The sequence below is a fragment of the Miscanthus floridulus genome, unplaced genomic scaffold (genome assembly GCF_019320115.1).
Source record: "Miscanthus floridulus cultivar M001 unplaced genomic scaffold, ASM1932011v1 os_2213_1_2, whole genome shotgun sequence".
Taxonomy (NCBI): domain Eukaryota; kingdom Viridiplantae; phylum Streptophyta; class Magnoliopsida; order Poales; family Poaceae; genus Miscanthus; species Miscanthus floridulus.
This window is the reverse complement of record NW_027098157.1, coordinates 19547-37566: the sequence shown is the minus strand read 5'-3', so window position 1 is coordinate 37566 and position 18020 is coordinate 19547. Positions and strand designations below refer to the sequence as shown.

The following is an 18020-nucleotide window of genomic DNA, read 5'->3' as shown; positions in this document are numbered from 1 at the left end:
TTTCTCCTTCTTGTTTGTAACCCCACTACAGACTTTGAGCACCTGGGCTCAGGAATAAAGTCACCGACCGACCCCGACTGGACGTAGGGCACGTTGCCCAAACCAGTATAAATTCTGTGTCATTGAGTGTTAGGCCACCTCCGATCACAACGTACAACAAAACTACAAATATTTACTAGTTGATCACTTTCTGCACCGACAGGTCCAGTCTAAACGTACAGAGTGGCTGACTATTCAACTGCGGGGGCGTGTTAGAATAGGCGCCTATGGGCTGGTCATGGACCTGGCGCCCAAGCCTATCGGCTGGGCTGCCTCTAGGGATTATGGTAGATGATTATTGATTAGGCAAGAATCATCGTTGATTGGGTGTTTCTATAAACCCTTCCTGATCCTTGTCAATATAATGTACTCCCTATACCCATATCAATCTATCGCAATTTCCCGAGACCTATTCACTTTCAAAATGGTTATATTTCAGGTACCATCCACCCAGACAAGGTATATCATCCTTCTTCTGAAATAATATCTATTTGTTATTCAGAATTACCACTAATAGTATAGCTTTCTGTTGCTACTGCAGGAGCAACTGAATCGAATGGGGAAGTTATCAGTAAACATGAAAAGAAAAGTAGGCAGATGAGGCAAATTTGGAAGACAATTGCAATAATTTCAAGGTGCTTCACCCTTCTACAGTATAGTGCTGAAATAGCATGAATTCTTAATTTCACATTTCTTCTGAATGAGTATTCAAATGTTGCATTTGCTGTTCATAACCACTAATACTTTAGTTCTCTGTTTAGTGCAAGGTTAACATATGCATAGTTCACATATTAGTTAAAACCTATGTTAATCTAATATTTACTCTAACATCCATTACTGAGTCAGCAACAACAAAGCTCAAATTATCTTGCTGGCGAGCAGGAAAAAATGGGTGCTGGAATTGTAACCGTGGCTTTTGCTGGAAATGAACAGGTCTCTCCACCCCTCCCTCTCTTCCTTGTTGGAGTTGTTCCAAATTCACTCCAGGATCTAGGCCGGGCTTCTGACGGAGCGAAGCGGAGGCCCGTCGCCGGAGGCTTGGGCCGGAGCGTATATAGGTTTCGTGGAGATTTGATTCTTTTGTAAGCCGTCATAGGCGTGTAACCCAAAACTCTTGAGATAGTGAGATTGTGGCTGGCTGGTGTCCGTGGTTTTTCCCCTTCACATCGGAGGGGTTTTTCACGTTAAATCGTGTGTCTCCTCTGTGGCTTGATTCTTTACTTCATATTCCTATACGTCGTTCATAACATGCCTCTCCCTCCTCCCTCCGTCAGATCACAATCTTATTCATCTGTTCTTTTCTTAATTTTATAGTTTCTGTCAAAACCATAAGAATCCATATTTTCCTATGGTTTGTCTCACAGGTTTCTAAGAATCAAAATGGGCGAAAGCGCAAACATCCTATCTCCTCCTCTGGCCCAAGCCAATAGCTCTGGTACTACAAATACTGCTGGTGCTTCCCCCAGTTCGACACCCTCAACTCCTTCCGCACATTCTCCAGGAGACCATATCAACGCCACTGCAGCACCAAAATGCGAGCTCATGTACAGCTTTAGTTGTTTATGGTTCTGAGGGCCCGGTGCTGCCAATAGGGTCGCCAACCAACCAACTTGTAAGTTGCTCTATGCTAGTACACTCTTCGGTGAGGTAGCTGCACATACATTTATGTGGAAGCCTGGGAAGTTTGTTGTTTTGTTGAATTTTATTTATTTGTTTATTTATGATATTTGAAGGGTGGGCCTGGTGCCAGCGGTAGAGTCTTACCGTCTGTGACCGGAAGGTCTCGGGTTCGAGTCGCGGTCTCCTCGCATTGCACAGGCGAGAGTAAGGCTTGTCACTGACACCCTTCCCCAGACCCTGCACAGAGCGGGAGCTCTCTGCACTGGGTACGTCCCTTTTTTTGTTTATTTATGATATTTCTTAACTCTAGGTTGATATGGATCGCTACGTGGAGGATGGCTCCATGGAAGAGAATTTAGAACCATTCTTGTCACATAATGGCACAAACCCAAGAGCTGCTGGCAGCCATTGTATCAGTTCTGGAAAAGGTTTGTGGCATATGCTATCTGACTATCTGTTTAGTTATACATCAACCTAACAATCAGTTGTGTAAGTTTTTGTAACAAAAACTGTCGGCACTAGACCTACGCAGAAAAACCCCATTCTTAAAAATTGACACAAACTCTTTGAGGACATCCTAGTGATTTGGGATATTTATTTCTGTCATAAATGGCTAGTAGTATATGCTTTGATTTTCTCTTACATGTATTCAGGATATCAGGATATATCCTTCGAGAGGTTTCTTCAGCCCAAGCAAGCACAAGCAGTGTTCTGTGTTGTCATTTCTCATCAGATGGAAAATTAGTTGCTACTGGAGGTCATGATAAGAAGGTAAAATGACGTGTTGTTGTGCTTGCTAAGCTATTTAGTGGACTTGATAGCTGTGAAACTTGTTCAAAATCACCATTAATGCTGTAGTAATATGTAATTGCTAATTACCTTCTGTATCTCGCAATGCAGGTTTTCCTGTGGAATGCTGACAATGTGAAACAAAAATCAATGCTAGAGGAGCATTCTCTGCTCATAACTGATGTGCGCTTCAGCCCAAGCACTCCACGCCTTGCCACCTCTTCATTTGACAAAACTGTGAGGGTTTGGGATGCCGCTAACGTAAGTGTTATTATCAGTCCAGGTTTTCCTGCCTTTTTTCCCCCACATGATCATGTCCTTATGTCAGGTGACGTGTGTTTCACCATGCTGCATTGCACAACTGTCAATTAACACATACTAATATATGTCATTGCATTTATTTTCTTTCTTGCTCTAGGTTCTTTCACTCTGCAGTTCATGCTTCACATATGTGATAATTTTCTCTTGATGATCACATTCTGTCATGTAATATGCAGTTATGTTTTTTTTGCGAGAAATGCAGTTATGGTATATTAATACACCTGCCAGTAACATTCAATGATATGTTGCATTGCTCATTTTTTATTTTGAAATCTAAGGATGCCTTACATTGCCCTTTTCCACTGAAACTATGTGTATTGATTATGGTGTGAAGCCACAAAGAAAGCAGTTAGCAATCCTGTTCATGATTATGAAATGGAGTTAATAGGTGATGTGCATCATGCATGATAATTCTAACATTTGGTTACATGAGAGATGCCTGCCCTGTAATTGCAGCAAAGTATGTTTGCGTTTTACTGCTTTTCAGTTTTCTATATCTCATAGTTAATTCTGTGGAATTGATTTTTGCAGCATGATTATTCAATTCGTACATTCACTGGGCACTCAGCATCTGTTATGTCACTTGATTTCCACCCAAACAAGGATGACCTCATTTGTTCTTGTGATGGGGACAATGAGATACGATTCTGGAGCATCAAGCATGGAAATGTTGTCCGAATTTTCAAGGTTTCTCAGCTTGACTTAGTTTTTTGCCGACCTGTAATTTTCTTCTTGTTGCTAACACACAAAAGAGTTGTCCACCTGAGTAGCAAGCATTGATAATATATGTATACCGTTGTGAGTAGCATGCTGTAAAATAGTAAGCTATCGCCAGGCATAATCAGCAACTTGTCTCAAATGTGACAATACTATCTCCTGTGTTTTTCTATTTTTTTTCCTTGAACATGTAGAGAGCTGCACGGCCATTGTAGTAAGAGGATTTTTCTGTATGCTATACCTTTTGTAGGGAGGTTCGACCCAGCTGAGATTCCAACCACGTTATGGAGGATATCTTGCAACAGCTTCAGATAATGTAGTCTCTATCCTGGATGTGGAGACAAACTTGCGTGAGGAGATTTGAGGTTCGTAAGTGACTGAGGTGCACTCAAGGACAGTTTGCTTAACTTGAATATGTTTGCAAGTCACACCTTGCTAGCTGTGCGCCCCTACTGATGCAGAGGCTGGAACCTTATTATAGGAACAATCCTTGATCTAAAAATAATCTTGCTAACTGTAGTCAGCATTCATTTATATATTAATCACTATAGTTCCTCTGTTATTGAGAAGAGGTCACTTAAAGCAACCCTGATAATCTGATTTCTTGGAAATTGCAGAGCCACACTCAGGGTGTTGATTCCGTGTGCTGGGATCCCACTGGCGAATATGTGGTGTCTGTCAGTGAAGACATAGTGAAGGTGTGGTCTTTGAACGATGAGAGCTTTGTGAATGAGCTTAACTGCAGTGGGAGAAAGTTCACTTCATGTACTTTCCATCCTACTTATCCATCCTTGCTTATCATTGGCTGTTACCAGGCAAGTTACTTTCCCTTGCATGTCTTTACTCACTGTTGACTGTTCATTCCAAAACTATATTGCATGGACCTATGGTGCCTGTCTTCGAATGGTGGTTTTCAACTTCATACACTGACCTTCAACTATTCAATATCTAGATTTCAACTGCTACTAGTTCCACTTTTAGTAAGGATAGAGAAATGCCGGTCTTCTAAAAGAAGTGATACTGTATGAAGTGTCACAAAAATATCAATCTGTTGTATGTCGCAGCTGTTGTAGGACAACTCTGAACATTTGCTGCCATGAAGTATCTCTGATATATATGAGTGAATAATAGTTTAGCACAATTCCATGACCACTGCAACTGCTATTTTTCTGCACCCTTCATTCATCTCTGAGATATCTTACTTGTGGCCCTGTGCTGAATGCAGTCTCTGGAGCTGTGGGACATGTCAGAGAACCGGAGCGGACCATTGCAGCGAAAGACAGCCTCGTCTCAGCCTTGGCCTCGTCAAGCTCTGGCCTGGTTGCTTCCACAAGCCATGACAAGTATGTCAAGCTGTGGAGATGAGCTTGCCTTGAGTCTTAGCGCGCCCTGGCGTTAACTACGTTGGACGCCCAACCCTTTTGCTTTTGGCACCATCAGCTGCCAGCTGCTCAGCTGTGCATGCTGCTGGTGTGTTGCAGTAGCACTCAGGATGGTGACTACATATATTACTCTACCGCCTGACTGAACATGTGGCCGTGGAAGTAGCATGCAGTAAACCCTGAACAAGTGGTTTAACATTAGCTTTTGTATAGGAAATTAGAACACGGGTTATATTAAGTATCAAATGTCTGTAATGTCTGTCACTATCTGGACATCTGAAATGGCCATGGCTCGAAAGCTTTTGCTGCTGCAAGCCTGCAACTCGGCTTCGGCAAGGGATAATCTGTGCTTGTGTCGTGTGTGATGTAGTGTTGCATCTAAAGCAGATGCTTCAAGTCTAGAAAGATGCAAGATTGGTAGTCCCAACTTACAAGAAAGGAATCATTGCCCGTGATGCCTAATGCAACAAGATTCCCGTATTCAACACGTACTTAGAAAATGTAGAGCTGCAGTTCCGATTCCTCGACGCCAATGCCAGGAAGAACAGCTATAGCTCCGGTCATACAAGTTCTATGGACTTGTTTGCTATGCCTGCGTCGAATCATCTTCGTCTGCAAATTTGTTCGAGGTAAGATCACTACGTAAGTTCTTTGATAGTTCTCTCATATCTCTGGAATTTGGATGTTGCATATATATATATATTATTATTACTATACTACCGAAACCTACATCTAGAATCTATCTGTATGCTTTTCCTGCGAAGCGTTTTCCGTTTTCCTGTGGTTTACTACTTGAAATCTGCCTGAGTGTGTTCGTAAGTAGGGTGTTGTATACAATTATTACGGTGTCTTGGAGATGTATGCGTGAGTGTGTTCGTAAGGGTGTACATGTATATACATGAATGAACTTCCCGTGAGCGTGAGCAACCATGTGTTTTTTCTAAAGAAAAAATTCGTAGGATTTGGCAAGCCATCCAACTCATTTCATATGTTTTTTTCCTGCTGCCGAGGCAGACGTATCAATTGTTCGAAAGAGCCCTCTCAGATCGAGTGACAATTGCATAATTTCAAACGAAGAAAAATTATCCTAGCATTAACACAAGAGAACTATAATGTTTCAAAAAGCTTTCGAATATTTCCTTCAAATTATATTCCAAAAAAAAAAACGCAAATGAGGACAACTGCTCCGGTTTTGGGTTGAGGAGGCCGGCCGAGCGCTTGGGTTTAGCTTACACGCATCAAGCTTCCTCTTAATAACTCGCTTCCCCCTCATCTAATCACCCATTCTTCCTCTCTCTTCGTCTCGCCGTCTCCACCCCCCAAAACCCTAGACGCCACCCTCTCCCGCCGCCGCTCGCCGCCATCCGCGGCCATGGATCTCCTGCGCTCTCATCTCCACAAGGTCCGGATCCCGGAACCCACGAACCGCATCCACAAGGACGAGTGCTGCGTCTCCTTCGACACCCCGGTAACAACCATGCCCCCATCCCTTCCCGTTCCTCAGCTCCAACTCGATTCGTTAGGGTTAGGGTTTGAGGCGACTTGAATATGTGTGGCTTGCGTGTGCGCAGAGGTCAGAGGGAGGCCTGTATGTGGACATGAGCTCGTTCCTGGGGTTCGGGAGGGAGTACGTGGAGTGGAACTTCGAGAAGACGGGGAACCCCGTGTACCTCCACATCGTGCAGCGCCGGAAGCCGGAGCCCGACGAGGCGGATCGCCCGCTTAAGAAGCCCACCCTCCTCGCTATAGGTATGTGTTCTTCTTAGCTTGATTGAAGCCAACAGTTCACGCAGTAAATATTTGATGCTCTGCCTAGCTTTCACGCAGTAAATATTTGATGCTCTGCCTAGCTTGAGTGAAGCCAACAGTTCATCAGATAGTAAATATTGTTATGTAAATGGGTATGCTGTACTTATGATGATCGCGCGGCACAATGATGCTTTAAATCCTTCTATGTAAATGGGTATGCTGTACTTATGGTGATCGTGCGGCATAATGATGCTTTAAATCCTTTTCATTGTCTGCTATGTAACTGAATTGTGTGTTTAATTTTTACATGATTATTGGTTGAACTATGATAGACAGAAAGGGGTGCATTGCATCTGGATTCATATGAAATGTGTCAATTGTGTAGCAGTGTCGCCATAATACTACAGGAATACTAGTAGAATATATTTGCCTTCTGTGCTTTGTTGTTGAAGCCGTTTTAGTAAGCAAGGTCGGGGTATGGCACTATGCTGTTTACTATTAAAAAAATGAAGACTGGTGGACTTTCGAATTTACAGTACTTTTGGCCTTATGGGGGTGGTTCCTAATTTTGTTGCATCATTTATTTATTATTATTAGTATGTGTACACTATAATGTCCTCCATATCTGAATCTGAAATTTCATAATTGAACTGGATGTTCTACAGTGTGTTCCTGTGTTTCCTGGCTTACAAATATTAGGATGTGGATCTAATAAACACTAGCGTTAAATCTATGTATTGAATGACAGTTTCGGTTTGTATTAATGATTTTTCCCACAATTGATAGGTGTGGAAGGAGGTTTTGGTGATCAAGAACCAGAATATGACGATACTTTTGAAATTGTCATCTTACCTGATTTTATCTCTCTTCCATTTCCGTCAGTTGATTTGCCAGAGAAGGTAGTCTTTACCCTTTATGCAAATAGCAAAAGACCAAAGCTGTATGTACTTTAATTTAGGATGCGTATTTGCAGGTTAGGCTTGCGGTTGATAAAGTTTTACTTGCTGAAAGTGCTGATAGGAAAGAACAATTGGCTGCTTGGGTTGCTGACAAGAAGAACATTAGTGCATATGCTATGGACCTGCAACAGCTAGACAATGGTGTTATTGTGCCTCCTACTGGATGGAAGTGTAGCAAATGCGATAAAACTGAGAACCTCTGGTTGAATTTAACTGATGGTATGATCCTTTGTGGGAGGAAGCTTTGGGATGGGAGTGGTGGGAATAATCATGCCATTGAACACTATGAACAGACTAAATACCCTCTTGCGGTAAAGCTTGGGACAATTACTGCCGATTTGGAAGCAGCAGGTAATTGTACAACTGAACTTTTACAATTTATTTTCTTGTTTTTTTGGTTCGGAAATTCCAGGAAATGAAATTCTCTCTCCATTCTATGGAACCTGTATTGTGATTTTTATTGAAAAAACACAAAAAAACACTACCCAGTTCTATTTATTTGCTGAAGCATTCATATAGATATAGTTATGAGTCACTGGTTGGTTGTGCTGTTTATCACTTTAAGGTTGGATAATGGGATACAACTAAATGGCTGCTTAGTATTTGCAAGTTACTAGTTTCAGTTACAAAGCTTAATGTGTGGAAACAAACACTTAGCCTTTTGTTTTCTTATTATACCAATTACCAATTAGTACAGTTTTGAATATCTTCGTGGATCATGTAAAAATGATATTGATAGATTCAACCCAATTATCTTGATTGTTATATTTAAATAGCTTAATAAATGCAGTGTCATAAACTAATGCCCAAAGTTGCCTTCAGGGGCATGGAAACTAAAAAAGAATTTATCCGAAGGAAAGTAGTTTTGCAAACGGTAGTCTTATCACTTGTGACCGGAAGGTCCCGGGTTCGAGTCGCGGTCTCCTCGCATTGCACAGGCGAGGGTAAGGCTTGCCACTGACACCCTTCCCCAGACCCCGCACACAGCGGGCGCTCTCTGCATTGGGTACGCCCTTAAAGTAGTTTTGCAAACACTACAACAACAACAACAACAAAGCCTTTAAGTCCCAAACAAGTTGGGGTAGGCTAGAGTTTTGCAAACACTAATCTCTAAAAAACAGCACATGTTTATCTTGCTCTCTTTACTGAACACCTTAATTTATTTCACTAATATATGCAATCGCTGTGGTTGCTTTGGTTGCTTGTTAAAATACCTATTGATGCCATATTTTCTGTGACAGCTCAGATGTTTTCTCATACCCTGAAGATGATAGCGTTGAAGATCCGTTATTAGCTCAGCACTTATCACATTTCGGTATCGATTTTTCTTCACTTCAAAAGGTGAGTTATTATATCAATTTTATGTCATTTATGATTTATCTGTGATAGTTTTCTAGATTAATCGAACTTGATATGGACTAAAAGGCTTATTATAATTTAGCTCTGTTTTATGGAGCCTTTTGTGTGTTGAAAAAATGTAGAAGAATCAGATCTGAATAATAATAATGACAAATATCTAAAGTACTTTGTGATTGTAGGATCCAGGCTTAGATCACATTGAGTATGCATTGTAGGATGCTCGCCAACTTCTTAACTGTTTTCTTGAACCCTTGAAAATTTTGATTATCAGTAGATGCTATTGCTCTAGGAGTTATTGGAAACAGTGAGTAAGATACCATTCAACGTAATATTCGTCAGGCAGATATATGTTACAGCTGGTGTTGCATAATACAGTATTTTTCTTGTTCAACATATACATAGAAGCAATTTTATGCTTGACCACATGGTTTATAAATTTGTTCTTGCAGACTGAGATGACTACTGCTGAGAGAGAACTTGATACCAACACAAATTATGACTGGAATAGAATACAAGAAAGTGGAAAAGATGCTGAACTTTTGTTTGGACCTGGCTATACAGGTCTTGCGAATCTTGGGAATAGGTAGCATGATTTGACTTCATGAAATACCCTTCTTTTCTGACAATTCCTTGTAATAAATAATTTAGCGCTCCTGTTTCTTCCTCTTTTACAGTTGCTATATGGCTTCTATAATGCAAGTCATGTTTTCAACCCATCCTTTCATATCAAGGTTGCTTTTACTTTTCACATTTGTTTTTGATACATTGTTACATTCGTATTTTTTTTCTTTTATTTTACTCTTCTTTTTTTTCTTTTCATTTCAGATACTTTGAGAAACAGAGTTTGAAAGCTGCATTTGCAACTGCTCCAGCTGATCCAACAGTAGGCCTAAACATGCAAATGTAAGTTTATAGCCTTGCTGAAGTACCGATGTATGCATCTTTGTTGTTGATGTGCTTGTGTGATAAATGTTGATGTTTATTTAGTATAGGTTGTCTACATTTTTTTTTCTAGTTTTTATTGCTGAAGATATGCCTAACAAGACAATACATTAATCTAGTATTTGATCATTTGTTCCTTATGCTGAAAGTGTCATAAAATGGCTATATAATTGCATTACATGCGCAACAACATTACAAATGAAATGATCACCTCTAAAATCAAATTTCATTGAGCCAACCCTTTTTTCTCTGCCATCACAATGGACAACACAAGCCTTGTCACCTGGGCAGGATGCTAGTTAAGAGTCTTGTCACAAGTGTTAAGCGATGTTAAAATCAATCATATAGCACTTCACAGGAAAATGTAATTTGTTCCACCTTCCATTCAAGCTATAATTAGCAGTTATATTTTCTATGCACGAGCTGATCAAAATTTATTTGCTCTTATGCTTGTTTTTTTATAGGACAAAACTAGGACATGGTTTGCTCTCTGGTAAATATTCTGCACCAGCAAACGAGGTATAATGGATTTCATTTCATATTGATTTGTTGTCATGGCTTCCAATTGTCAGTTCGTACCCTTTGCTATCCTGGTGTTCTCAGCATGTCACTAATGATGGTTTGGTGGTTCAGTCTTGCATAGACTTCTTTTGACATGTCTATTGCTCTGCTCAATTGTACAAATGCTATTGCGGGCCTAAATTTTTTTTTTTTATTATTGGCTTTTTATCTCCTTCAACTGATAGTGAAACACCATGTACTCTTGCTGCACCTCTAGTTTATTGAGATTACAAGCCCTATCTAGTCATCACATGTGTTCTAATAAGCAAATCTGGTTCTTTGACATACTTTTGTTTCTGATTGTTTTTCCTATTTTGTGCGTGCAATTTGATAGGGGCAGGAAGGGATACATCCTCGCATGTTTAAGTCAGTTATTGCTGCGAACCATCCTGAATTTTCTAGCATGAGACAACAGGTAATGTTCTTTTCAACTCATAAGCTACAACAACCGTTTTTGTGCTGATTTAGGATCATTTTTTTTCTATTTTATATCAATAGCTATAGTATTTTGTTTGAAATAAGTGTCTTAATCTTATTCGGTCTGAAATGTGTTCATACAGGATGCCCTCGACTTCTTCCTTCACCTTATTGACAGAGTTGAGAAGGCAAACCCTGGGAACCATGAGCAAAATCCTTGTTCCGGTTTCAAGTTCGTTGTTGAAGAGAGGGTCCAATGCCCTTCTGGGAAAGTTTCTTACAACAAACGGTCTGACTATATTCTTTCTTTGAGCATACCACTGCATGAGGCAATTAATAAAGGTAGCTTTTAAAATCTTGACTCACTTCTAATTAAACATAATGTATTTTAGATCCTTGACATTTGTTGGATGTGCAGAGCAGCTAGAAGCTTTTAATGAGAAGAAAGCTGCAATGGACTTGGATGGAAAAGAAGTGTAAGGCATTCAATCATTTATAGTTCATCCAGTACCTAGTGAGTGCTGGCTTATGGATTACTGTGTTTCCATAACAGGTCTAATGAGGATATTGTCAGGCCTAGAGTCCCATTGGAGGCTTGCTTAGCGAGTTTTTCGGGGCCAGAGGAAATCCCGGATTTTTATAGCACTGCATTAAATTCGAAGATTACCGCCACTAAGTATGTACAATTTGAGCTCTTCAATTTTCAAGGATAGCATGACATAAGGTTCTCGTATCGAAGAACAATGCTTTGTTGCTATTTGATCAATGTCCTAGTTTTGTTTCCAATGAATTAATAAATATTTGGATATTATTGATAACCTTATATATCAATGTTCATCAGTGGCTATAGTAAAGCTCATTTGTACATGAAAAATCATTGGAGACCAGTTTAACTAGGGCAAAATGTAGTGTAGTTGTGTAATACTTTAGCAACTAAGCATGACACCTCAGACCAATGAAGGTACCATGAATTAATTTCATGATCTGCACACCTATGCTTGACTTCCCTGATCAGTCCTAGTATTTGCATTTATTTTAATGCTTGACTTCCCTGAAGGTAGCATAAATTGCGGAAAACCTCCTGACATTAATTGATCCCTTTGTTGATTGAGTTTTCTTGATCAAAGAGCATATTTTATTTGTACACTGGTGGTATGCACTGATGACAACACTTTATTTATTTGTATGTACTAGGTGTTTGACATGTTTATGTTATTTATGTGAATTGATGCTAAAGAACTATGTGATAGCTGCTTGTTATCGTGTTAGCATGAATCGGGTTTTAATTAAAGGAAGAAATGTTTCATGCAGGACTGCTGGTTTCAACACCTTTCCTGATTACCTTGTGTTGCACATGCGCAAATTTGTAATGGAAGCAGGATGGGTGCCAAAGAAACTCGGTAATACCCCCATCGCCGTTTATTTGAACATAAATGCTGCATGTTGAAATAAAGGTATTCAAATGATCAAATCCATTAGAGACTAAGTAGAGAGCTTCTGGCACAGCACATGTCCAGTGTCCACATGACATTTTTCAGGCTGGTCTTAGCAAGTAATCCATCTTAGCCTTACCTACAACTCAGTTCAACTAGACCTGATCCTGAATTTGATTAAAAAATCAGCTTGTATCAACAATATCATCTAAAAATAATGATATTGGCAATATCTTGCTGAAGTGGGAATATCTTGCTAGTATTTCAGCTCTGGTTTATCATTTCCTGTTCTGTGTCTGAAAGTAAGCATTAGTACTGATTCCTAGTTGTGCTTACTTACATGACCCACAACTCCATAATAATTTTCGTTCTGTCTGCGTATTTTTTTCTTTCAATTTAGGATCACTTGGTCTTGACAGTTTATTTCTTCGCAGATGTTTATATAGATGTGCCAGATACGATTGATATCACACATATGCGCAGCAAAGGTGTACAGCCTGGGGAAGAGCTGCTATCTGAAGGAGGTCAGACTGTCATTCATTAGTTTTTTTTCCCCTAAATTTTTCTCTTCAGCTTTTGTGACTTTCAATGTACACTTTAGGTTCAGGTGACAACAGTGCCGAGCCTGCTCACCCCGTTGCCAGTGAGGATATTGTGTCCCAACTTGCAAGCATGGGCTTCAACTACCTTCATTGTCAGAAAGCTGCTATTAACACATCAAACACAGGAGTTGAGGAGGCGATGAATTGGCTCCTCTCTCACATGGATGATCCAGGTTGGTTGCCACTGCAGTTTTGTAGCTAATCATGCTTTTCATCATGAAATAATCAACTTGCAACTTTCAAGTCGAAATTTTGAGAGAAGAAAATGTTTTCCATCAAATTATTTTGTGATGCAGATATAAATGACCCAATATCAAAAGATTCACGTGCTTGTGAGCCGTCTGTTGATGAAGCAAGCGTTCAAACTCTCGTTTCCTTTGGATTTCAGGAAGATGTTGCCACAACGGCCCTGAAAGCTTCTGTAAGATTCTCTTTTATGATTTGTTGTTCTGAGTAAACTATTTTGATTCTTAACCTTCAGAAAGTTAGCGATTGCTTATCTGTTCTAATTCCTGTCTCCTGATTCCAACGTTATCAATCATCCTTGCAATGTTCTTATCTCTTTTCTGGTGGGACTCTTGTTTTGATGTGTATTAGGGCGGTAATATTGAGAAAGCTACCGACTGGATTTTCAGCCACCCCGAAGCATCGAGCTCAGCATCTGCTGATTCTTCCAATAGCAATGCTAATGCTGATGATGCATACATTCCAGATGGAAGTGGCAGTAAGTTTCACTAACCCCTTGTTTTGTTAGCCCGTGTAGTGGCACAATGATCATCTTGAACCACGTTGAATTTTTAAAGGTTCACTTTAATGTCGGCATTTAATCTATATGCCTGCCTTGCTGGTAGCTAATTAGGCACCATATTATCACAAAAGTAGATGCAAAACTTAAATTAGCTAAATTTCCAAGAAAACAGTTTGATTTGTAACATTCTTTGAAAAAACATGGAAAGGATATGAACTTAGATAAAATAAGGTCCTATCTGGATCAGCATAGTGGTCAGATTCCAAACTTGCCCCTTGGAACCTAATTGAAAGGTCCTATCTAGATTATCATAGTTGTTTTCTTGTTTGGTTTGAGATTTGTTTACCTTAACAATGCTTTCTGACATGTACAGGATACAAGCTGATGGCATTCGTGAGCCATATGGGCACCTCAACCCACTGCGGGCACTACGTAGCTCATGTCCTCAAAGATGGGAGGTGGACAATCTTCAACGACAGCAAGGTCGCAGCATCTGTTGACCTGCCCAAGGAAATGGGCTACCTCTATTTCTTTCAGAGGATTAGCAACTAGGCACATCACACAGGCAAATACCGTCTTTACTGAATTCATAGTTCATGCACACAGTGAAAAGAATGGTGGGCTGTTAGGATGCTGTCATGCTGATTTTTTAAGCGACTGTTTGCTCACATCCTGCCATGCTTGTTACCCACTGATCAACTGGGATATTTGCTTTTTCCTTGAGACAGCGAGTGGCAACTTCTGGTTACATCTGTGCTTCGTTATTGCTGATTTGCATTGGTGGTTGCCTTTGGTCTCTGCCCCGCTCCATACTTTTCTTCTGACAGCTATAGATTGGAAATAGGTGCCTCCACCACTACCTCATTTTCACGGTGGCAACTTCATCGGTTATTTGCTACGCTTTTCTACCTAATGTTGGTTATACACTAATTGCAGGCATAGAACATCGTCGATCAAATGAATTAGGTCCTGTTCGTTTTGCTGAAATTTGGCTTATGCTTGTAAGAGGAAAACACCGTCCGCTCGCTGAAAAGTACTGAAGTAGTTCAAGCGAACAGGGCCTTAATCACTTAGAATAGTTCAAGCGAACATGGCCTTAATCACTTAGAAAAATCGAATTCACTGCTAGTCTGCTAGCGTACTCTATGTCGTTATGTCCATTTTTGAAGGGGCTGTAACATCCTTCACAATAAATAAATGAGTCTGTCTACTAAACAACTATGTGTTGCAGTTTCAACACATTATTTTTTTTCACCATAGGATTAAGATCCAACAGCCTCCACCTTTCTTCTATCTCAAGTCTCCACATATCATAATTTTTTTTTCTATGCAAGGACAAATCACAGATCCGCTGCCACCGCCACTGCCATCGTCGGCGCAGGCGCGGGGAGGTGTGCCGGGCGCGGGCGCCGTCGCTGGCGCCGGTGGTCACCGGTGAGAAAGAGAGATAAAAAAATCCATATGTTTTTTTTTTGCTAAAAACACGTGTATTGTATAGCATTTCTGTAAATAAAAAGAAATTAATACCTACTTGCAAATCGTCACTCTACTATACTCCCTGTTTCTTTTTAAGTGTCCGCATGGCCGCTACATATCTGTGTAGATAAAACTTTTTTTAAGTTTTACTAAGTTTTATATAAATATTAACAACATTTATCTCGTTAAATAAGTTTATTATAAAAATAGATTAATAATAATTATGTACCATCAATATTAACATTTTCTTGTATAATATTTGATTAATTTGACTTTCGGACTTTCCCGAAAGTGATAACGGCAGCTATAAAGGAAGGGATATAACAACGCAATCACATGTCATTCCTTCGTACCGACAAAATGAAATTCAATTCGAGATTAGTAATTGCTACTGTGATTTCGAAGCTACTAATCACTAAAAAAAATTGTTTTCGAGTTGTGATGTCATTCGGATCTCTTCTAGCGGTACCATGCTAGCATAGTAACACTAGAGTGCCATTAGGGAGTGGACAGTGCCGTCGGCGTCGGGCGGCGGCGGCGCCGGGCGCGCTCCGGTTGCAATGGCAACGCCACCCGTGCGGCCGATGGGTTCTCAACTCGAAACAAATTCGGAAACTTTCCCCTTTTTTATTTAATTTTAATTTTTAATTGAAAAACCCGGAGACTTTTCTGATCTTCCCGTATGCTCGCTGCTCTAGCAGGGGCGTGAGAATTCGAAACAAACTCGGGCGATTCCCGTCGTATAAATCTACGTCCGGTGGGCGATTAACAGCGCCGGCACGCGCAAGATCTAGGACGGCCATGGCTGTCACGGGGGAGCCCGGCGCGATGGCGCTGTTGCGGCAGTGGGTGCTGGCCAACTTCGCCTCGTCGTGGTTCCTCCTGGCGCCGCTGCTGGCGGGGTACGCGCCGCGGCGGCTGTTCCTGACCTACTTCAACGTCTTCCTCCGGCGCCACGCGCGGCGGGTCCTCACCGTCGTCGACCGACCCCTACGTGAACCTCGACATCTCGGAGAAGCCAGCCGCCGCCCCGTGGTCCTTGAGGCACCTGCCCGCGGGCGCGCGCGACAGCACGTTCGAGGAGGTGAAGGCGTACCTGAGCGCCTCGTGCTCGCAGGACGCCAGCGAGCTCCGCGACGAGGGAGCCGAGGAGGGCGACGGCCTCGTCATCAGCATGCGCGACGGCCAGGACGTGTCGGACTAGTTCCGGGGCGCCACGTTCATGTGGTCGTCCGTGACGGACGAGGCGTCTGGGGAGGGGCAGCAGAACAGCAGCCGCCGGCGCGAGGTCCAGCGCCTCACGTTCCACAAACGCCACCGCCGGCTCGTGATCGACGAGTACCTGCCGCACGTCCGCCGGAGAGGCCGCGAGGTCCTCTTCGGCAACCGCCGCCGCAGGCTGTACAGCAACAACAGGATCTCGCAGTTCTCGTGCTACGACGACGACAACGCGTGGAGCTTCGTCAACTTCGACCACCCGACGACGTTCGAGACGCTGGCCATGGACCCGGCCAAGAAGAAGAAGATCATGGATGACCTCGACGTGTTCCGGAACAACAGGGACTTCTACCGGGCCACCGGCAAGCCATGGAAACGGGGGTACCTGCTCTACGGCCCGCCGGGCACGGGCAAGTCCACCATGATCGCGGCCATCGCCAACCACCTCAACCACGACATCTACAACGTGGAGCTCACCATCGTGAACAACAACGACAACCTCCGCAAACTCCTCATCCAGACAACCGTCATCGTCATCGAGGACATCGACTGCTCCCTGGACCTGACGGGCGACCGGAGGTCCAAGAAGAAGAATCGATCGTACCGCAGGAACGAGGATGACAGCAAGGTGACGCTATCCGGCCTGCTCAACTTCATCGACGGGCTGTGGTCGGCTTGCGGCGGCGAGCGGATCGTCGTTTTCACGACCAACCACGTGGACAGGCTCGACCCGGCGCTCATCCGCGGGGCCGGATCGACATGCACATCGAGATGTCCTACTGCGGCTTCGACGCGTTCAGGACCCTGGCCAAGAACTACCTCGGCATCGACGCGCACCCGCTGTTCGACGCCGTCGAGGAGCTGTTGAAGGAGGTGGACATCACGCCGGCCAACGTCGCCGAGTGCCTCATGACAGCCAAGAACGCCGGCTCCGAGGAGGATGCCAGTCTTGAGTACCTGATCGAGGAGCTGAAGAGGAAAAAGGAAGAGGCCAAGGCTTCGGCGGAGGCAAACTCGGCCAAAACGGACAATGATCAAGCCGTGCAAGAAGATGATGAGCAAAAGTCAGAAGATTCAGGAGAAGAGGATGAAGATTCGGAGTCCTCGGAAGAATCTGATGACGAGTAGTCATATACTGTTCCGTTCCAAATTATAAATCACTTTAATTTTTTGTTTATCTATTTTGCTAAGTATCTAGACATATTATTTATCTAGATGCATAACAAAATGGATGTAACAAAAAAAATCAAAGCGACTTATAATTTGAAACGGAGGGAGTACATACATATACACCAACAAACATTTGACTAATTTTTTTTTCATGAGAAGTACTCCTAGATAGCTCAGTCCTGACTGATGGTGTGTTTATACGGAGTTGAACTTTAGATAGTGTCTTTAAACAATTGGTTATTGTTTTTCGAGCAACGCACTTTTGTTTGTTTCATTCGTCACCAGTCCATATATAGCTTCATCGCGATCTGGTTACAGACCCCGGGAGGGGATCAAGCATTCAAGCCACACACAACCATGACTGGTGCGAGACAGTTCATGCAAACAGTTACTGGAGCTTTACTCACCGTGATCCATCTGGACATCTAGTGCCTTCTCTTTGTAAGGAGAGAACTTTGCTCACCACTTGTTTTGTAGAGATTTATAAGGGTGCCTTTGGCACCATGAAACATTTCGGA

The 18020-nt window shown here is 42.2% G+C and overlaps 1 protein-coding gene and 2 pseudogenes across 2 annotated transcripts; all 3 read left to right on the top strand.

Moving 5' to 3' along the window:
• The first annotated feature begins 277 nt into the window (after nt 1–277).
• LOC136534699 (transcriptional corepressor LEUNIG-like) lies at nt 278–5043 on the top strand (annotated as a pseudogene).
• A 1080-nt stretch (nt 5044–6123) lies between these two features.
• On the top strand, nt 6124–14386 carry LOC136534700 (ubiquitin carboxyl-terminal hydrolase 14-like). Of its 2 annotated transcripts, none has more exons than XM_066527082.1 (19): nt 6124–6336; nt 6440–6617; nt 7404–7516; nt 7591–7927; nt 8823–8917; nt 9385–9518; nt 9610–9666; nt 9761–9838; nt 10342–10396; nt 10773–10853; nt 10999–11197; nt 11274–11331; nt 11409–11531; nt 12167–12255; nt 12723–12812; nt 12896–13063; nt 13187–13311; nt 13488–13614; nt 14012–14386. In XM_066527082.1, exons 1-19 carry the CDS (start codon nt 6241–6243, stop codon nt 14188–14190), a joined length of 2382 nt encoding a protein of 793 aa, XP_066383179.1. In that variant the 5' UTR covers nt 6124–6240; the 3' UTR covers nt 14191–14386. The 2 variants fall into 2 exon arrangements, with proteins under 2 accessions (XP_066383179.1, XP_066383178.1); XM_066527081.1 differs by having other exon boundaries at nt 12890–13063.
• Nucleotides 14387–15915: 1529 nt separating this feature from the next.
• Nucleotides 15916–17460, top strand: LOC136534701 (AAA-ATPase At3g28610-like; annotated as a pseudogene).
• The last annotated feature ends 560 nt before the right edge of the window (nt 17461–18020 follow it).